A 22,310-nucleotide genomic window follows, 5' to 3' on the forward strand; every position below is an offset into this window, starting at 1 on the left:
TTTTTCTTCCTGTGGTTATTCTTAGGGTTTTTTTTATTTTTTATTTTCTGCAATAAAGAAGAAGAGACTTCCCCGGGCTTTACTAAGCCACCCTGAACAACATAAGTAGAGAAATGGGTGAAGGCACAATAGCATCTGCTGCTGTTGAGGTCCCGGTCATTTCGTTCTGTGTCTAAAATGGCCACCCATCCTCCAATCTGGCCACCACTCAGTGGAATACCACCAAGTTAAGGAGAAATCAGGAGAAAGGAGTATAGTTGGCCGAGTGCTACTGTAAAAACAACTCAAGCCCGTGTCCTACTTGGAATAAGACACATCTTTCCTTTCCTAGCCATTGTCGACTGAGAAATACTCCCCTGGAGAGCAAGGAGCCAAAAAAGCACTATTCTACTTTCCGGGACACAGCGTACAAGATTCTCTCTTAACATACTAGCAACCACTACAATCTCATTGTCAACAGCTTTGAACTGAAAGACAACTCTAAATGCGTCAAATACCCTAAGTTTTCCTGGAGAACACGGACGGGAGAGGTGATCGCTTAGAACCTCAGAGAGTCCTTGGGTTAAGCCCTGTTAGCTAAATCAGAGCTAGACTACGGACAGTTCTTCAAAGTAGGAGGTCCTTTTGCAAATCCTTGGGAAACAGTGTTTGAAAAGCAGCATGGCCTAGTAGGAAGAGTAAAGGTCTGGGAGTCCAAGATGCTGTGTTCAAATCCCAGCTCTGCTACATTCATTCAATCGTATTTATTGAGCGCTTACTATGTGCAGAGCACCTCACTAAGCGCTTGACGTCTGTTGTGTGACTTTGGGCAAGTCACTTTACTTTTCTGTGCCTCAGTTGCCCCATTTATAAAATGGGGATTAAGTCCTTGAGCCCCAGGTGAGACGTGGACTGTGTCCAGCCTGATTAGCTCGTATGTGCCCTAGTGCTTAGTATAGCGCCTGGCACATAATAGTTTACAAATACTATTTTTTAAAAAAAGTCCTGGCTGCCTCAATGGTAGTCCCACTACCATCTCTCAGTTCAATTCTCGACCTTCTAGTCTACCTAAATGGCCAATTTCACTAAGTTATCTCAGGTCCTGGCCCTACCGTTACTTTCTCCTTGTTTGGATCGGAGCCACGGTGTTGTCTCTGCCCTATCCTCTTGAATCTTTTTTCTGTTATCTTTTAGGGGGAACCATCTGGCTAGGCTTTTTAATGCCAAGGGCCTCTGAGCCCAGTTCAGTGTCTGCAACAACCGACTCATCATCCTTATCTGGACTCCTGCTCAGCTCCCACTCTCTGACAGCTACCTCTGGAAAGGTAATGGGACGCAGTCCAAGAGGTAGATCCAAATTAGGGTTGACACCCTACGTTCCTTAACTCAAGTTGTCCCTGATAGCCCTCTGAGTTATTAATAAACCCAGGGACGCTGTCAGGAACTCTGAAATCTAAGACGCCAACATAAGTAGTATCGGACACTTCCGAGGCAAAGTCCCCCGAAGCAATACAGTGAGCACCTTAGGGCACTTCTACTGCCTGGTTTGAAGATGTCATTATTCGGGCCACATTCAATATGCCTTCTAACCACCGTGAAAATGTGACAGCTTTGCACTATCATTTATATTTGACTTCAACATCCCTGGGGAAGCATCAAGAAACATGCCGGCCACACTAGACATTTTTTATTTCTCTGTGACCATATTAAAAACTGAAAATTTCGCTATAAAAAATACCAACTCGATGCAACACACTGCGATATTGTAGTAGATATTCAGAAAAAGAAATCTGCAGCATATCCCACTTGCTGCCACAAGATATTTTGTTGAAAAGTTCCAGTCCTTCAGAACTGAATAATAATGACCTTCTATAATCTGTCAGCTTTCTCTGTCCAATAATTATAATATCTAGGAAATGCTTATTAATAGTCCCTGGCAACAGGTACTCTTTGTTACCTGGATATTTTCTTTACTGAAGGAGGAAAAACCAACAAGCTCAGGATCAACAACAACACTGGGAACCCACACGACAACAGCACAATTCACTGAAACAGTGATGGAACCAAAAAAAATTCAACATCACTAACATGGCTTGTGCGTTTTCCAACATCCATTTCTCGCACTTCTCATGCCGATTCTGTCTTCCCTTTAGAAATTTATCTTGGTTCTTTGATCCCAAAGGAAAGGCTGTAGATGCCAGTCGGCTTTTGCTGTTTACCTCGCAACCGCTTAATTTAAAATTGAAGTATTTCTGAACATAGCATCTCCGCCTCTTATTACAGTAAATATGTTCCTCGCTTTGTGACATAGTTTAGATGCAAAGCAAAGTTAAATTTAGAATAGGATTTTAACCTTTCAATAAAATCAGAACTGTAGCATTTGGAAAGAAGTATTTGGAAGTATTTCTAGTATTTGGAAAGAAAACGATTCCTCTCTGCAGACTTTGGTACTCTTGTCCAAATATTCCCAAAGATCGAACCAACACAGAGCACAATACTATAGGCAGAGACACAGAGCTTCAAATTAATTTGTAGCATCCATTTCATAACATTTAGATTGAAGGGACAGTTCAAAATGGCCATGAGGGATTTAAATTTTTCTGCCAGCTCACGTACTATTACAATTATCAGGAAAGTGTTTTAATGTCTATTCAGAAATGCCATTTATTGGGCGTACAGACCTTCACCCATTGGAAGGAGACACACATTTGTTTAGGTCTGAAAGCAAGGAACAAATTGATACTGCCAGAAGCTCCTTTTAATTGTTCATTAACCCTCTCATAATTACACTCTTTCAGAATTCAAATTATCCCTTAACCAAATAGCAACGTCTTCTAATTGGATGGATAACACAATAGCTTCTTAATTCAAATTATGCTGTTTTGCAAAATCTTTTATAGACACTTCACACCACCTCAATTGGATGAGAAACAAGTGTCTGCCACCTCCCTCCTCTACCAATTTCCCCCTGTGCATAATCAGTTATTTGGTTCTCAATAGCGACTCCCATTTCATATGAATCTTCAGGAATATTTGGAATTCCACGCATTCACATGATCAACATGGTGACAAGCAACTGTGACAGAGTTACAACTCTCCAAAATCTAGGGCTCAGGTCCCAATAGCAGTTGTTTCTAGTTAGTATTTTTAATAACTTCTTCATAAATTAAAAAAATTAAAAACGATTAAGTTCTTGGTCCCCACTATAGTAACGATTAAAAGAACATGCAAGTAAATTCATTGAAATGTCTGCACCAATATCTCGAAAGCAACATGGCATAGTGGAAAAAGCACAGGCCTGGGAGTCAGAGGACCTGGGTTCTAATGACTTGGCTGTGTCACCTTGGGCAAGTCACTTCACTTTGTACCTCAGTTTCCTCGGCCGCCAAATGGGATTCACTACATGCTCTCCCCCCTATTTCGCATGTGAGCCCCATGTGGGACCTCATTATCCTGTATCCACCCCAGCACTTAGTACAGTGCTTGGCACACAGTAAATGCTTAACAAATACTGCAATTATTATCATTATTAAGATAATTCCTCATCAGCATCAGTATCAGACACATAGATTTAGTTTTAATGTGTGCTATAGTTACAATCACGTCTGCAGTCTTTCCACTTACACTATGATCGACTCCTTCCCACGGGTTCTCGGTCCTCAAGTTTTGGGGACTGGGTCGAAGTACCTCCTTCATTCTCCATAGGATTCTCCATCATCAACACCACTAGAGAAGCAGGGTGGCTCAATGGAAAGAGCCCGGGCTTGGGAGTCAGAGGACTTGGGTTCTAATCCTGGCTCCGCCACGTGTCTGCTGCGTGACCTTGGGCAAATCACTTAATAATAATACTGTTGGTATTTGTTAAGCGCTTACTATGTGCAGAGCACTGTTCTAAGCGCTGGGGGAGACACAGGGGTCATCAGGTTGTCCCACGTGGGGCTCACAGTCTTCATCCCCATTTTACAGATGAGGGAACTGAGGCACAGAGAAGTGAAGTGACAGTTACCTCATCATTAAAAGTGTGAGCCCTGCGTAGGACAAACTTATTACCCTCTGTCTACCGAGGCCCTTAGAACAGTGCTTGGCACATAGAAAACGCTTAACAAATATCATCATTATTATTACTATCTTTAAACTAAACCGCAGTTTTAAGATTGAGGCAGTAGATGGCATCAGAGTGACTAGGCCAGTAAATTGTGAGAAATTCAAATTGAGTACTTCTCTAAACGATATTATTCTTCAGCCCAGTTATACTTAGAATTCCCTTCTCCTCTTTCCCTAAATTAACTTCCTCTCTCTGAGTCATTGCTTCTTAAAAAAAAAAATTAGACCCCAACTGCGTGCAGAACGAGGCACAGGTACAGCAGCATTATGTACATCTTAAGCGCTCGGTACAGTGCTCTGAACACAGTAAGCGCTAAATAAATACGATTGAGTGAATTATGTTCCTATCAATTGTAGGATCATGAAAGGCAGTAGGTGCACTACGTTTTCCCAGAGATTTACAGGTTATAAATGAGGATCCATTCCAGAACTTCCAGAAAAATAACATGAATTCCTTTAGGTGCTGTATGTCGTATGTTTAACCTCACTAAGCGATTGTTTAATCTTTGTAAATGCAATTCAAAGCCCGTTATCACACTATTAAACGAGTTGAAATATTTGCCGGGGCCTGAAGAAGTTTGTTTTGTTGACTGGTAATGATTTCCAGGAGTCAAATTAAATAATGTTTCTGATCTGCATGCCCAGGCACTACACGATCTTTGAAGATCACCTGCCATCACACATTACCCTAGGCATACATCACATCATGATACATCATGAGCTGAGTCAGATTAAAATGGTAGAGAGGGTGCTTTTAATGAGTGTGATATGAGCTGGGGCGTGGGCCTGTGGGGAGCAGAGGCTGGAGACTGGGTGGGAGCGGATGCCAGAGGCCGGGAAGGAGCGGAGGCCAGAGGCCACAACCCATCTTCAACCTCCCAGCTGTTTCTACTGGGGAAGGAGCAGCAATTCAGGTCATGTGAGATCTGGGCCAGCCCACTCAAGCCCAAGATCAATAGGGGGGCTCACTATGACCACACCTAGAGGGGAATGGTCAAATGCCAACACAGCAGGTCTCCGGCCTGCTTCCTCCTGCTCTCCAAGGGCTTACAGACTGAAAAATAAGAAACGTCATTACTGGCTAATGGTCCAACCAGTCCCGGAGCCTGTCCCTGACAAGAGGAATGTAATGCTTAATGACTGCCCTCCAACCTAAATCGTTAGGAATGTACCATCCAACCTCCCTAACATTTCCCTGTTCAACCCTAGCCTTCCCCCTAGAAGCCCAAGATGGGCCATTTTTTCCTTAACATATTTACTTTTGAACTTTCCGATGCACTTTCCAACATAGGAATTAGTATCCAGGCACTCCATACTAGAATTTGACTCGAATCAGGGTAGAAATCCAGAGCACAGGGAAGTAGCTAAAGTTATATCAACATAGATGGGTCTCCCCTCAAATGCCCTTTACAAATATCAACTTTGCAGCAGAGAGGTGGTACATGTCAAGGATGAACTACACGCCTTATTTTGTCTTCAGGCCCAGCCTGGCTCGCTACCACTCTTTGACTAACCTTATCTCTTATCCACAGTTACCAGAAAATCATTTCTGTCTGAACTAATTATCTCTGAAAGCTGAGAAATTAGGCCTTCGCCTTTTCCACCGTGGCTTCACAGACCATTCACTGCATGGCCCATGTCAAGCTCCACAGTTTGTTCTCCAAGAAAGTAAGCCAAAATACTATCCTCAGCCTGAATAGGTCATAATGGCCTATGACTGATAACAATGCTGGTGGTAAAAAGGGAGGGTTTCACTCTATCTCAAGTTTAACAAATATAAAATTCAGCATATCCCTCTTCAGGGTCTAAACTCACCACATTTTCCTCACTCAAAATTTTATAACCAAATACAGGAGCTAGAATTGGCATCCTAGCACAACCCCAAAAAATTAAAATGACAAACCTGAAAACAGAAAGATCTACACAATTATCTGAACAATACCTTGAACTAAACCCACTCCACCACCACCCCCACACAGAAAAAATCTGCTTTTTGTTAAATCTGGTACTATGGCTATTACACCACTTTAGGTGACTTGTTTCTATAAGAAAAGTAGAGTGACAACAATGCCATTAAAAAGCTGAATACAACGAAACACTGCAAACTGTGATTCGTGTAGGGTGGTGTGGCAGCGAGGTCACAGAATCTTTCCTCAAACATTGTTGCACTGCCCTGAAGACTTCTAACTTGGCATAAGAGGTTTCTGGACATGCACAATGAGTCTACAGGTTCTCCCCATGGCCACCTGTTTATAACTCTGATAATGATATTGAACATCTTGTTGATCTGTTTATTTTCCCGGGATGAGCCTGTGGAGTGTTTGAGATTAGGCAAACTGTCAACATTTGCTGGAGGACATTAATAGTTATGTCTGTAGCAGATTTAGCACAGCATTTTAGCAGAACAATCACGAATCTGAGGACACAAGTGAAACACAGCCACTCTCTTGCCACTGGCAGCTACATTTTGTACCCTAAATTCATTCAATCGTATTTATTGAGCACTTACTGTGTGCAGAGCACTCTACTAAGCACTTGGAATGTAAAATTCGGCAACAGATAGAGTCAATCCCTGCCCGACAACAGGCTCATACGGTATGTACAGGTGAGCCAATTCTTGATAAGCAAGTCACCCACATTTTTCTTCTACGTCTTTATTAGTAGAAAATTGAAAATGCATTCAGCCTTCACGGTAGCGGAAAATACCTACCCCAAAAATGGCACAATTGGCAGATTCACAGTGAATCACTAAAGTCAGTGGAGGAAACTGGGATTAGGAGATTGTTGCCAACATAGTGTGTGGAAAATGTTTCGTGTAGAACTAATGCTATTTGGGGATCTGTTTTATTGCAGCATTCCTATGCAGGCAGAAATAAATCACCCGTGCGTGTCCATCACCAGAGAGATGGAGAGACAGGAAGAGACAGGGAGAGACAGAGAGGGCCCAGGTCTCAGTCATCTAGTGGTGGGAGGTCATGTACAGGACCGTGACTAAAGAGGAGAACGAGAATGAGCCGTGGCTGAGCTGTTGCCACTGTGGGGAGGAGGGAGGAAGGGAGGTTACCGCTTAGAATGGGGACCCGGGCAAGGCCTCCATCTGTGGCTTTATTCACATTAATATCTGTCTCCCCCTCAGGATCGGAAACTCGTTATGGGCAGGGAACGTGCCTGCTAATTCAATTGTACTGCACTCTCTCAAGTGCTTATTACAGTGCTCTACACATAGTAAGCGCTCGATAAATACAGTTGATTAAAGCAAGACCAGGCTGGGGCCACTACTGGCAGACCTTGGGGTATGCGGTGAGCCCCTGGGCCGTCCATCTTCTGCTATTTTGGTGCACTCTGCCTCCTCTCTTCACACCTTTCAGGTAGAGAGGGTCCCGGGGCATCCCGATCCCATCCTCTGACCAGCCACGGTCACGGGGGTGACCGTCATGGAAAACCTCGCTGCACCTCCGGGTGGCAAGGCAGATTCCAATCTTTTCCTCATCACAGCGACCTCCTCGGCAATTAACTGATGATGGGGGCCATAATCCCCATCGCGGAAGTAAAGTGGATCAGAGGGAGCATGGGGACCTGGATTCTAATCCAAGCAGGCCACTTGCCTGCTAGATGTGACCATGGGAGAGTCATTTAACTCCTCTAGCCTCAGTTTCCTCATCTGTAAAATGTGGATTCACTACCTCTTCTCTCCTACCGTGAGTCTCATGTGAGTTTCATCTAAGAGATTATGCCTGATCTGATTACCTTGTATCTACCACAGTGCTTGGCAAATAGTAAGTGCTTAATAAAACCTACAAGCATCATTATCATCACTGTTAATACCAAATACCACTATTATTATTACTTTCTTCACGGTGAAGGCACCCTTGGAGTGAATTAATTTTCAGGCAGGCTGACGACGTGTTAAAAGCTGACCTTAGGGAAAAAATATAATTTTGTAAAACTGCAATAAAGAACTTACAAAAACGGTGTCATCTGTAATGCTCTCAATTCACCAAAAAATATATTATTAATTTAGTAAATATCAGTTTTCAGAAAGTTCAATCAATCAGTAGTATTTACTGAGGGTGAAGCACTGTACTAATCACTTGGGAGAGGATAATAAAAGTCTCAAGGAGTTTGCAATTTGGACAGGTAGACACAAAAACTATCTATAAATAGTGTGGGTAAGGGGAGAGCAGAAAGGTGTTCAAGTATTTTACAATGAAGAGGGAGAATGTGTAACTGAATATACAAATGAAAATTCCAAACAAGTGCTAATGCTAGGAAAGAAAATAAATAGGTGCAAGGGTGGCTGTTGATTGATGCGCCTGGGTTGTTTGAATAATTAGCAGAAGTTTTCCTGAAGGTGAAATTTTAGCGGGGCTCTGAAAATGGGGCAAGTTATGGTCTAATGGGTTTGGTGGGGAAGTTACAAGCTGGGGAAACTGCAAGAACAAAGGGAGGAGGCAGGAGAGTAAAAAGCAAAGTGCAGATAAAAGGTGAGCTTGGGACAGGTGTATAGTGCCAGCTGGAATGTAGTGGGTTAAGAGAGTTACTTTGTAGAACTTGGAGAGTTGATTTAGAAATAGCAATCAAAAAAGAAGTCTCCTTAATTTGTTGTTTTTCAATCATCAAAATTCACTTTTCGAAATACCATTCCAAGAAACCATATTTTGTGGATCATTATTTGTGACAGTGCTGCATTTTGAACATGGAGGAATGATCTTCATTAAAGAATGAATGTGGAAATTGGCAAATGTTCATTGCATCTCCTTTATTTCAGAGTCCCTAATAGAGTAAAAGGGTTTTGTTTACACGCGTCCCCCCCCCGCAACTCAGCCTCCCTTCCACTCCCCCCAGCCCCATTCAGAACCAAACTGGGACTTTGTTTTCTGAGGGGAAAGAAAGAAAGAAATAAAACACAAATAAACTAAGCTGAAGACTGCCCGTGAAGGATAGAAAAATAAAGTTTAACAAAATTTGGATCAGTTTTCATTTCTTTTTCTCCTACTCAGGCTTTTCTCTTTCATTTTTTGTTGCAGCACAGGGTTTGTAACATGGACTAAGCCAGTAGTTCTGGTTGAAAACTAGGGGTAGAGGTAGGGATAGAGGAAAAGGAGGGGTGGGGGGAAAACAACAGGTCAACAAAATCTAAAAACTAAACAAAGGAATAGCATAGACACAGAGAAGGAAAAGAAACCCACCAATTAAATTTCCAACTCAGCAACTTTTGGGATAAATTTCTGAGCCTTATGCACCTCTCAATGAGAGGCAACAAGGCCTTCTAAAAAAGGCCAGGAATGGAAGACCTACACTCTGGTTCCGCCTCTGCCACTTGCTTGCTGTGTGACCCTGGGGTGCCACTTAACCTCCCTGGACCTCAATTTCCTCATCGGCAAAATGGGGATAAAATACCTGTTCTCCCTCCCTCTTAAATGGTGAGCCCAGTACTGCGATTCTCGTATATAATAATAATGTTGGTATTTGTTAAGCGCTTACTATGTGCCGAGCACTGTTCTAAGCGCTGGGGTAGACATAGGGGAATCAGGTTGTGCCACGTGGGGCTCACAGTCTTAATCCCCATTTTACAGATGAGGGAACTGAGGCACAGAGAAGTTAAGTGACTTGCCCACAGTCACACAGCGGACAAGTGGCAGAGCTGGGATTCAAACTCATGAGCCCTGACTCCAAAGCCCATGCTCTTTCCACTGAGCCACGCTGTATATAATAATTACGGTATTGTTAAGCGCTTACTCTGTGCCTAGCACTATTCTATGCACTAGGGTAAATACAGGATAATCAGGTTGTCCCAAATGGGGCTCACACTTTTAATCCCCATTTTACAGATGACGTAACAGGCACAGAGAAGTTAAGTGACTTGCCCAAGGTCACACAGCAGACAAGTGGCGGAGGCGGAATTAGAACCCAAGTCCTCTGACTCCCAAGCCCAGGCTCTCTATCCCAGAATTTAGCACATGATAAGCAGTTAACACTGTTATTGGTATTTTCTAAGTGAAGAATTTAAACATCATGCTTTGAATTCAAAGTTCAAAGTTGATGCTGCCTGAAATTTTGAAACGATGCACTCTAACGATTTTATTAAGGCATTCTTAACTGTAAAGAGCTGTCAATAGGGAATATTCAAGAAAAAGTAAAGGGTGTGTCTCCAAGTTATTCCATTTTCAGTCCACGGAGAAAACCTGTGGTAAGTCCAGAGAATTCCATTTTACACTGATTCACCAGCATGGGGAAAGTGGACTAGGTTTCAGCTATTACCCTTTGGAGCTAAATCTGTATATTGGGCCTTCCCCACACCCCATCAGGTCTCAAAGTGAACACTTGCTTATCAGTTCCATGGGTGAGGTTAAGAAGATATTAATTCCACTTTGCTTCTCAGCGGGCACATGAAACTCAACAGCAGGAATGCCCGAAAAAAGGAACCTCCATCTTGTACTACCATGTTGTTCTTTGACCGCCCCCCCCAAGCTGTGGCATGTCATTTTAAAAAATACAAGCCCCATTAAGCAAATTATATTCCCTCAAACAACAATATGAAGCAAAATCACCTAATAATGACCTACAATACACTCTCTATCCATTTTTAACTAAGTGCCTAAATACTCAAGAGTATTTACCGAGAAACTGTGTAGCCCATTGGGTAGACCCTGGGTTCTAATCGCTGCTCTGCCACTTGTCTACTATGTGACCTTGGGCAAGTACCTTCTCTTCTTCATACCTCAGTTACCTCATCTCTAAAAGAGAAGCAGCATGGCTTAGTGGAAAGAGCCCGGGCTTGGGAGTCAGAGGTCGTGGGTTCTAATCCCAGCTCCGCCACTTGGCAGCTGGGTGACTTTGGGCAAGTCACTTAACTTCTCTGGGCCTCAGTTACCTCCTCTGGAAAATGGGGATTAAGACTGTGAGCCCCATGTAGGACAACGTGGTGGCCTTGTATCTAACCCAGTGCTTAGAACAGTGCTTGGCACGTAGTAAGCACTTACCAACATTATTATTATTATTATTAAAATGGGGATTAAGACAGCGAGCTCTCTCTAGCACAGGGCCTGTGTCCAACCTGATTAACTTGTATCTACCCCAGCACTTAGTACAGTGACTGACACAGAGCAAGCATTTAATGAGATACCATAAAAATAAAATAAATACACCAGAGCCATACCGCAACCCTAATTTGAATTTTCTTCACTACCATGTTACAAAATGAGCTTTCCCTCGACTCTCCAGCATCACCCCAGTGAAATGAAATCGTATCTACTGCTCTGTGCCTCCGTTACCTCATCTGTAAAATGGGGATGAAGACTGTGAGCCTCCCGTGGGACAACCTGATCACCTTGTATCCTCCCCAGAGCTTAGAACAGTGCCTTGCACATAGTAAGCGCTTAACAAAAGTCATCATCATTATTATTATTATTATATTTCCCTGAATAGGGGCTATTTCCGGGAGCTTGAAATTACCTGTACCTGGGAGAGGTGTCCCAGTCTTCGCCCTGGAGGCCTGTGGAGTTGGGAAGGACCAAGATCACTCCCTTGGGAGAATAGCCAAAGTCCATTCAGGTCTTCCCGACCAGGGTCGGAGGAGACTTTGTTTGGACAAGGAGACTGTTAGAACCGTTGGGGTCACCTGAGGTCAGGAGAAAAAGCCCCTCCTCCCCTCCCACCTGCTGTGCCCATGAGCCATCCTGACCAATCAGCTTCCAACTACCCCTTCTTGCCCCGCCCCTAGCCGGTCATTCATTCATTCATGAATTCATCCATCCATCCATCCATCCATCCATCCATCCATCCATCCATCCATCCATCCACTCACCCACTCACTCATTCCTTCAATCGTATTTAATAAGAAGAAGAATCATGCTGTTGGCATTTGTTAAGCGCTTACTATGTGCCAAGCACTGTTCTAAGCGCCAGGGTAGATACAGGGGAATCAGGTTGTCCCACGTGGAGCTCACAGTCTTCAACCCCATTTTCCAGATGTAAGTGAGGCCCGGGGAAGTGATTTGCCCAAGGTCACACAGCTGACATTCATTCATTCATTCATTCAATCAGTTCCCTCATCTGTAAAATGGGGATTAAAACTGTGAGCCCCACATGAGCCCCATATTATTATGACAGTCAAGAGGGGGTAGAGTGGTGGGAAGACAGACTAATATAAATAAATGACAGATATGCACATAAGTGCAGCGTGGCTCAGTGGAAAGAGCCTGGGCTTGGGAGTCAGAGGTCATGGGTTCTAACCCCCGTTCTGCCACTTGTCTGCTGTGTGAACTTGGGCAAGCTGCTTAACTTCTCTGTGCCTCAGTTACCTCATCTGTAAAATGGGGATGAAGACTGTGATTCCCATGGGGGACAGCCTGATGACCCTGTATCTACCCCAGTGCTTAGAACAGTGCTTGGCAGAGAGTAAGCGCTTAACAAATACCATCATTATTATTCAGCGCTTAGAACAGTGCTTGGCATATAGTAAGCGCTTAACAAATACCATCGTCATCATCATAAGTGCTGATGGGTTGGGAGAGGGGGTGAATGGAGAGAGAGAGAGTCAGGGTGATGCAGAAGGGAGTGGGGGAAGAGGAAAGGGGGGCTTAATCAGGGAAAGCCTCTTGGAGGAGGTGGGCCTTCAATAAACTTTGAAGTGAGGAAAAGAGTTATTGTCAGCGGGACTTGAGGAGGGAGGGCAGTCCAGACAGGTGACATCGAGGCCCCCCTGCAACGCTTCATACTATTCATCCATTCATTCAATCGTATTTATTGAGCGCTTCGTATGTGCAGAGCACTGTACTGAGTGCTTGGAAAGTACACTTCTGCAACTGATAGAGACCATCCCTACCCAACAACGGGCTCACAGTCTAGAGCAGCAGCGTGGCTCAGTGGCAAGAGCCCGGGTTTAGGAGTCAAAGGTCATGGGTTCTAATCCCCGCTCCTCCACCTGCCCGCCAGGTGACTTTGAGTAAGTCACTTCACTTCTCGATGCCTCAGTTCCCTCTTCTGGAAAATGGGGATGAAGACTGTGAGCCTTAAGTGGGACAACCTGGTGGCCTCGTATCTACCCCGGCGCTTAGGGCAGTGGCTGGCACATAGTAAACGCTTAACAAATATCATCATTTTATTATTATTATTAGAAGGGGGGGAGACAGACAACAGAATGGGGATGAAGACTGTGAGCCTCAAGTGGGACAACCTGGTGGCCTCGTATCTACTCCGGCGCCTAGAGCAGTGGCTGGCACATAGTAAGCGCTTAACAAATACCATCATTTTATTATTATTAGAAGGGGGGAGACAACTAAAGAAAACAGACAGACAACAGAATGGGGATGAAGACTGTGAGCCTCGAGTGGGACAACCTGGTGGCCCCGTATCTACCCCGGCACCTAGAGCAGTGCCCGGCACATAGTAAGCGCTTAACAAATACCGACATTTTCTTATTCTTAGAAGGGGGGAGACAGTCAACAAAAGAAAACAAGAGAGACAACGGAATGGGGATGAAGACCGAGAGCCCCACATGGGACAAGCTGATGACCTTAGATCTACTCCAGTGCTTAGAACGGTGCTTGGCACATAGTAAGCGCTTAGCAAATACTATCATCGTTATTATTATTATTATTATCATTAAAACAAAAAAGTAGACAGGCATCACGACTTCTACTACTTCTGTGCGGGTTTTTTCTTTCTCCTTAGAGTGTTCCACCCTCTCTGCTCCCCTTTCCCCACTCCCTAGTCCTCCCCTTCTTCCCCCCACCTGCCTCCCCACGTCTTCCCCTTCTCTCCCTTTCCCTGGATTCATCCATTCATTCGTTCAATCGTATTTATTGAGCGCTTACTCTGTGCAGAGCACTGGACTAAGCGCTGGGCCTGGACCATTCGGCCACAGAGAGAGAGAGAGAGAGAGAGAGAGACCGTCCCTGCCCAGTGACGGGCAGAGCAAAACAGGACAAAACAAGGACAAGACGACATCATCGAGATAAATAGGATCAAGGGGCTGGGCACCTCATTAACAGAATAAACAGGGTACTAAAGAATGAACGCGAAGGCGCAGAGGGCTGAGGGGCGGGGTAGGGGGAGGAGCAGAGGGAGGGGAGGAGAGGAGGAGGAGGAGGAGGAGTGGAATGGTTAGCGCCGGTCCCCGCCCCGTCCCCGCCCTGTCAGTCCTGCGGCGTTCGGCGGCCGGGCCTGCTCCGCGCCGGGTAAGGCCGGCAGAGCCTCGGCGCCCTCCTCTTCCCCCCTCTGCCCTCCTCCTCCCCCCTCTGCCCTTCTGTTCCCCCCTCTGCTCCCCTCTGCCTTCCCCCCCCGCCCTCCTCCTCCTCCTCCTCCTCCCTCCTCTAGCCTCCTCCTCCCTCCCTCTGCCCTCCTCCTGCTCCCTCTGCCCTCCTCCTCCCTCCTCTTCCTCCCTCTGCCCTCCTCCTCCCTCCTCTTCCTCCCTCTGCCCTCCTCCTCCTCTTCCTCCCTCTGCCCTCCTCCTCCTCTTCCTCCCTCTGCCCTCCTCCTCCTCCTCCCTCTGCCCGCCTCCTCCTCCCTCTGCCCGCCTCCTCCTCCCTCTGCCCTCCTTCTCCCTCTGCCCTCCTTCTCCCTCCCTCTGCCCTCCTTCTCCCTCCCTCTGCCCTCCTCCTGCTCCCTCTGCCCTCCTCCTGCTCCCTCTGCCCTCCTCCTCCCTCCTCTTCCTCCCTCTGCCCTCCTCCTCCTCCTCTTCCTCCCTTTGCCCTCCTCCTCCTCCTCCTCCTCCCTCCTCCTCCCTCTGCCCTCCTCCTCCTCCCTCTGCCCGCCTCCTCCTCCCTCTGCCCGCCTCCTCCTCCCTCTGCCCTCCTTCTCCCTCTGCCCGCCTCCTCCTCCCTCTGCCCTCCTTCTCCCTCCCTCTGCCCTCCTCCTGCTCCCTCTGCCCTCCTCCTGCTCCCTCTGCCCTCCTCCTCCCTCCTCTTCCTCCCTCTGCCCTCCTCCTCCTCCTCTTCCTCCCTTTGCCCTCCTCCTCCTCCTCCTCCTCCCTCCTCCTCCCTCTGCCCTCCTCCTCCTCCCTCTGCCCGCCTCCTCCTCCCTCTGCCCGCCTCCTCCTCCCTCTGCCCTCCTTCTCCCTCTGCCCTCCTTCTCCCTCCCTCTGCCCTCCTTCTCCCTCCCTCTGCCCTCCTCCTGCTCCCTCTGCCCTCCTCCTCCCTCCTCTTCCTCCCTCTGCCCTCCTCCTCCTCCTCTTCCTCCCTTTGCCCTCCTCCTCCTCCTCCTCCCTCCTCCTCCCTCTGCCCTCCTCCTCCTCCCTCTGCCCGCCTCCTCCTCCCTCTGCCCGCCTCCTCCTCCCTCTGCCCTCCTTCTCCCTCCCTCTGCCCTCCTCCTGCTCCCTCTGCCCTCCTCCTCTTCCTCCCTCTGACCTCCTCCCTCTGCCCTCCTCCTCCCTCCCTCTGCCCCCCTCCTCCCTCCTCCTCCTCCCCCCCGTGCCCTCCTCTTCCCCTCCCGTGCCGTCCTCCTCCCTCCTGGGCGCTTCCCGGTCCGGCCGGTTTCCCGCTGGCCCCCGCCCGTCCCCGGCCGGAGAAGCAGTTGGGCCTGGTGGGGAGAGGCCGGGCCGGCCAGACGGAAGGCCCTGGGGGCGAATCCCGCCGGCCCTGCCGGGTGACCTCGAGCAAGTCCCTCTGCTTTTCCCTTTCGGTGGCACCCTGTCGCTTTCCCTCTCGGGGCCTCCAGTCCCCCTTCTTTTTTTTTTTTTTTAGTGGTATTTGTAAGTACTTGCTATGTGCACTGGCATAAAGTTGGGGTTTAGAGACAAGGTAATCGGGAGGGGGGGCACATTTCCTTACCCACGTGGGGCTCGTAGGCTTATTTTACGGAGAATAATAATGATGATGATGGTATTTGTAAGCGCTTACCATGGGCAGAGCACTGTTCTAAGCGCAGGGGTAGATACAGGGTTATCAGGTTGTCCCACGTAGGGCCCACAGTCTTCATCCCCATTTTACAGATGAGGTCACTGAGGCCGGATTAGAACCCACGACCTCTGACTCCCAACCCGGGCTCCTTCCGCTAAGCCACGGATGAGGTGACGGAGGCACAGAAGTGAAGTGACTTACCCAAGGTCACACGGCTCGCTACGGGTGAGGCCAGGATTAGAACCCGAGTCCTTTGACTCCTAGTCTCCTGCTTTTCCCAATAGGCCAAACTGTCTCTTTGTTATTAAAATAGGGGTAAGGTACCTGATCTCCATTCATTCAATAGTATTTGTTGAGCGCTTATTATGTGCAGATCACTGTACTAAGCGCTTGGAATGTACAATTCGGCGATAGATAGGAACGATCCCTGCCCAACGGGCTCGCAGTCTAATCGGGGGAGACAGACGGCAGAGCGGAACGGAACAAAAACAAGGCTACTTTGTATGTACGTTCCAAGCGCTTAGTACAGTGCTCTGCACATAGTAAGTGCTCAATAAATACTATTGAACGAATGAATGTTATTAATCTTGTGTGAGACAGGGACTGACCGATGTAATTATCTTCTGTCTATCCCAACCCTTAGCACGACTTGGCCTCTATTTTAGAAGGTTACAGGGGACATCTCTAAGAGTGGGTACGTTGTGCTTCGACAAGCTTTTTTATCTTCTCCAGATAAGACACCAGAAGAATGTTAAAGGACGAGGCTACCTGAGGAAGATGAAATTCGGCTGCCTTTCTTTCCGGCAACCCTACGCGGGGTTGATCTTAAACCGAGTCAAAACCGTAGAAACTCGTTGGCGCCCTTTCCTCGTAGAGCACAAGAACCACACCGTTGCCGTTCACGTAGCTCACAGAGACTGGGAAGACGAAGCCTGGAAAGATATTCTGGAGAATAGACTTGGGATGGCACCCATTCAAGTACAGGCATTATTGCAAGAAGGGGAAAAATTTGGCAGAGGTGTTATTGCGGGTGAGTGATACTGACATATTAAATAACCCAAAACGTATATACCAACTCAGGAGCCAATAGGTAGATGTATTTCTTTTCCAAAATAAGGATTAAGATTTGATCCTGCGAGGGGTAGATAAATTGCCTCCTAAATAATCACTTGATTCACATATCATCTAACTCTGTGTCAGAGTGGAACTACAGTCATTTCTGTTAGAACGTAGGTTTTTGATACACAATTGGGAAGCAGCATGGCGTAGTGGTTAGAGCATGGGCCTGGGAGTCAGAAGGTCATGGATTCTAATCCCACCCCCACCACTTCTCCGCTTTGTGATCTTGGGCAAGTTACTACACTTCTTTGTGCCTCGGTTATTTCATCTGTAAATTTGGGGTTGAGACTGTGAGCCCCACATGGGACAGGGACTGGGCCCGACCCAATTTGCTTGTATCCACCCCAGCGCTTAGTACAGAGCCTGGCACTTAATAAGCACTTAACAAATACCACAATTATTATTATTATTATTACTATTATTACAACTCGGTGGATACTTTAGGCAATAGTTAACCTCACAATGCAAGAAGATTCAGTATAGGAAGAAATAGGCCCGTTATGCGGTGTCGGACAAGGTGAGGTGCCGCTTCAATTCCCAGCTTCATCATTACTGTTTCGTATCATATAGTACTGAATATTCCTTCGTGTTTTTGCCAATTTACAGTATTTAAATCAGTTAAATAACGTTGAGTTTCAAGAGCGTAAAGCATACCACTAATAGTGGGCCTAACGATAATGTGGGAATTTCTATCAGAAAATGCTGGTCGTGGTGGTAACTTGGAACCATCTACCCCATCGCTCATTAATTGCCACTGAGTCAGTGGTTACTGTAATGTGATTTTTCCAGACCATGAAATTCTTCAAGTACACAACTACATTCTTATAGCACAAATGCCTTTCAATGTGGCGTAGTTGAATTCTAGCCCCTCTACCTTTTTTTCCTCTTGGGTGAAAGGGACAACAGCCTGAACCTACTGGAATTTGAGGACATGAAATCAAGTCCATTTTATGAAAGCCCAGATATTAAGATCATTTCCAACTCTCTAGATGGACCTGAGGAAGACTACATTTTTAGGCAATCTTTCTTGTAATAATCTTGTCTTTTGAAATGAATTTTGATAGATCGCCCCTAACATTAAGTGCCAAATAAGCATTAACAAGTGGTCATGCTGCTTTGGATAGAAATCTTTTGAGATCCACATACGTTAGTTCTGTCTCCAGGAGCCCTGACTGGCATTTAGTAATGAGAGTTGTACTGCTGTCTATTGAGATCCCCCTGGACCTCCCGTGTGTATACACACATACCTCCCTCCACACCCCACGACAACCAACAGTCTAGAAGGGCAGACAAACATTAATATAAATAAATTATGAATATATGAGTGCTGCAGAGCTGAGGAGCAAGTGCAAGGTGACGCAGAAGGGAGTGAGAGAAGCGGAAATGAGAGCCTTGTTGGGGAAGGCCTCCAGGAGGAGACTTTGAAGGTGGGTAGAGTGATCATCTCTTGGATAAGAAGAAGTAGGATGTTCCAGGCCAGAGGCAGGATGTGGGAAAGAGGTCAGTGGAGAGATAGACAAGATTGAGGGAACGAAGTGTACCGGCTGGATTATAGTAGAAAATCAGGGTAGGAAGGTAGGAGGGGGCAAACTAAGGAGTTCCTGTTTGATGTGGAGGTGGTTGGGCAACTGCTGTACTCGTTTGAGGAGTGGAGAAACATGGACTGCCTGTTTTTATAGAAAAATGATCTGGGCACCAGAGTGAAATTTGGACTGGAGTGGGGAGAGACAGGAGCCAGGGAGGTCAGCAAGGAAGCTGATACAGTAATCAAGGCAGGATAGAGCAAGTGCTTGGATTAATGTAGCAGTTTGGATGGAGATGGAGAGGAAAGGGTGGATTTTAGTGACGTTGTGAAGGTTGAATTGACTAGATTGAATTTGTAGGTTGAATGAGAGGGATGAGTCGAGGATAACACTAAGGTTAGACTTGTGAGACAGGGAGGATGGTGGTGCTGTCTACAGTGACAGAAAAGTCAAGGAGAGGCAGTGTGATAAGGAGTTCATTAGGGCAAGAGATGGGGGAGGCGGGGGCCAGGGTGTTTGAGAAGGGAGTTAAGCGTCTGAAACAACTGATGAGGACAGTGGACATGAGAATCAATAGGGACGGAGAAATAATGTTAGCAGGTTGAGGAGAGAGCAGAGTTAAAGCGTGCTAGAATGAACTTGATTAGGACTAGGTGGACCTGTAGTGTTAACAGATAGTAATATTTACAGTCTGGAACAGTTAAACTGTTCACAATCAATCAATTGATCAGCGGTATTTATTAAGCACTTACTTTGTAGCAGAGCACTGTACTAAGCGCTTGGGAGAGAACAGTACAATAGAATTAGCAGACGCATTCCTTGCCCTTATCGAGTTTACAGTCTCCGTCGACACCTCGACTCTCATTTATTTAATAGCATATAATAGTCTTCTTGGGTTTTTTTTTTTAATAACAGTTGTGTTTTTAAAGTATGTGGAAAATTGTTGATTTTGTGAATCTGTGTTTGATTTCTGTATTTATGCACAGGGCTTGTTGACATTGAGGAGACATCAAAGTGTCCAGAAGATCTATCTCCTGAAGAGATGGTGGAACTTGAAAATAAAGCTGTATTGACCAACCTGGACCAAAAGTACTTGACTACTGTTTCAAATCCTAGATGGTTATTGGAACCAATTCCCGCTAAAGGGGGAAAAGATATATTTCAGGTAGATATCCCCAAAGAACTGATCCCTTTGGAGAAGTAAATAAAGTTGTGCCTTGGAGAAAACCTTGGTTACTGTTCCAGATGACTTTCACTTATTCTCTTTATACATAAGTAAAAAAATAATAATTTTGGTGTCTGTGAAGCCCTTGTTTTATGTCGTGCGCTGTACTATCACTGGGGTAGATTTAGGATAATCAGTTCCCACATGGAGCCCACAGAGTAAGCAGGAGGGAGAACAGGTATTGATCCCCCATTTTGCAGATGAGGGAACTGAGGCACAGAGCAGTTAAGTAACTTTTCCAAGTTCACACAGCAGCTCAGTGGTGCAGCCAGTCTTAGAAGCCAAGGCCTCAGACTCCCAGGCCCAGGCTCTTTCCACTAAGCCTCGCCGCTTCCCATAAATAATTCTCAAAATTGTTATTGATTTCAGTTCACTGAACATACTATGTTAGAGTTGTTGCTGAAAGCCTAAGCAGTCTTGAATTCTATACTTTTTTTTAAAAACTAGCAGTCAATGAAGGGAATGACTATTTTAGGTTACTGAAAAAAATATCCAGAATAGTTCATTCTATTCCAACTGAAAATTGTTAGTAAATGTATTTTGCTATTCAAAAAACTGAAAATTGTTCATAAATGTAATTTGCAAGATTCTTTTGGTATTAATGTTATCGCTCATTTGGATTGTGTTTTTCCCAGAATGTAATAAAATAATTGTCTAAAACAGTTTTTATGCTCGGACTGAATTATATATTTTTCCTATCCTAAGTTTAGAAGGACAAAAAGCAAACAATACTAGGAAAATACTGGATTTGGATCTGAATTCTAAGCTCACGCCATCCAATAATGGTAAGATGTTTCACTAGAATCTAAATAGTGCTAAGTAAAAAGAAACGGGTATTTCTCTGGGTACTTTTAACGTGTTAAAAGCGTATTTCATAGCATTGTCTAGGTCTGACAGATCCGAAGGATGTGTCGCTTGTACAAATCCTTTGCTTCGAAGAACTTGAAAAATAATATTTTTATTCAGTTAATAGTATTTACTGAGCACCTACTGCATGCAGAGCTCTGCTAAACGTTTGAGGGATACTGTTGGCTTAAAAGGGCTTTAAAAGGGATGATTCCTTACGATCTAACGGAGGAGACAGACAAGTAAATTACAGATAGAAGAAAGAAGAGGAAGAAAAGATGGATCTGGGGGATGAGAAAGTGCTTAAATATTATTTTGAAAATCAGTATATATTTATAAAAGGCTTCCGGGTGCATAAGTGTGGCGGCTGTGGTATTTTGGAGTTGGTGAAGTCAGGGTTGACCTCATATCTTTTGCCTCTCAAAAACAGGGCCTGATTGGGCTCCTGCCTCTGTTTTAGAGAAGCAACGTGGCTCCGTGGAAAGAGCCTGGGCTTGGGAGTCAGAGGGCATGGGTTCGAATCCTGGCTCTGCCACTTGTCAGCTGACTTTGAGCAAGTCACTTAACTTCTCTGTGCCTCAGTGACCTCATCTGTAAAATGGGGGATTAGAACTGTGAGCCCCACGTGGGACATCCTGATCAGCTTGTCTCCCCCCCAGCGCTTAGAACAGTACTTTGCATATAGCGCTTAACAAATACCACCATTATTATTATATTCCCCGGGACATCATACACACATAGAGTTAAAGTAATGACGTCATAGGTGATTTTTGCTTCAGGTTGTTTTTTTCAACCACCCTGCCGGCTGCTGCATTGCCTCCACCAGGCAGAACTCTGGAGGTCCAGTCAGCCCCGCAGCACTTATGTACATTTCTGTAATTTATTTATATTAATGCCCGTCTCCCTTTCTAGACCGTAAGCTGGCTGTGGGTAGAGATTGTCTATTGTTATATTGTACTCTCCCGAGCACTTAGTACAGTGCTCCGTACACAGGCACTCAATAAATACGACTGAATGAAGGCCAAGTGCCCCAGGAGCCACCCCTACCCGAAATCAGAGGGGCTGATGCGGTTGCTTGCCCCACGAGCCGCTTCTCGGAGCTCCAGATTAGTTGCTGCATCTTCTTGGAGTTCCAGGTTGGGTTCCTCCTTCCATCCCATCAGGAGCTGATTTGACCCCATATAGGTCCAAACCGGAGGTAGCCATTCCGAGGCGTTGTGACACGTATGGGTTACCGCTCTGGAGTTGTGGCGTCACGCACCCCTGCCAGAGCAGGACCTGATGCTCACAGTTGCCGTTGTCGCCCCAGGTAGCTCCCGTCGGCTCTCACCCTCCCTGACAAGTTGGGTGGGCAAAACTAATGCTGCGTGCCCCGGGGCCTAGCCATTAAGCGAACATATTTGCTCACCACCGAGGCTGCCCTCTGACAAAGTACCCCCTGCGCCTCGGCTCTGGGATCCCAATCTATTCCTCACTAGCCTCCTTTGAGAAGGGAAATGGCAGTCGCCTCAGAGACAAGCTGATCGGTGGATATCTGTGAGAAGAGCAGCAGCGTGGCTCAGTGGAAAGAGCACGGGCTTTGGAGTCAGAGGTCAATGGTTCGAATCCCTGCTCTGCCCCTTGTCAGCTGTGTGACCGTGGGCAAGTCACTTAACTTCTCCGCACCTCAGTTCC

General features: G+C 46.0%; 1 protein-coding gene across 3 annotated transcripts; it reads left to right on the forward strand.

The window, feature by feature from the left end:
- Positions 1-14,191: 14,191 nt before the first annotated feature.
- LOC100081277 (protein EOLA1-like) lies at positions 14,192-20,453 on the forward strand. Of its 3 annotated transcripts, none has more exons than XM_029068123.2 (3): positions 14,192-14,264; positions 16,656-16,953; positions 19,552-20,453. In XM_029068123.2, the coding sequence occupies exons 2-3, from the start codon at positions 16,701-16,703 to the stop codon at positions 19,767-19,769; spliced, it is 471 nt and encodes a 156-aa protein (XP_028923956.1). In that variant the 5' UTR covers positions 14,192-14,264; positions 16,656-16,700; the 3' UTR covers positions 19,770-20,453. The 3 variants fall into 3 exon arrangements, with proteins under 3 accessions (XP_028923956.1, XP_007663992.1, XP_001508768.1); XM_007665802.3 differs by lacking the exon at positions 14,192-14,264 and adding an exon at positions 15,801-15,824; XM_001508718.5 differs by lacking the exon at positions 14,192-14,264 and adding an exon at positions 16,128-16,148.
- Positions 20,454-22,310: the final 1,857 nt, after the last annotated feature.

The sequence above is a fragment of the Ornithorhynchus anatinus genome, chromosome 6 (assembly GCF_004115215.2).
Source record: "Ornithorhynchus anatinus isolate Pmale09 chromosome 6, mOrnAna1.pri.v4, whole genome shotgun sequence".
In the NCBI taxonomy this organism is placed as follows: Eukaryota; Metazoa; Chordata; class Mammalia; order Monotremata; family Ornithorhynchidae; genus Ornithorhynchus; species Ornithorhynchus anatinus.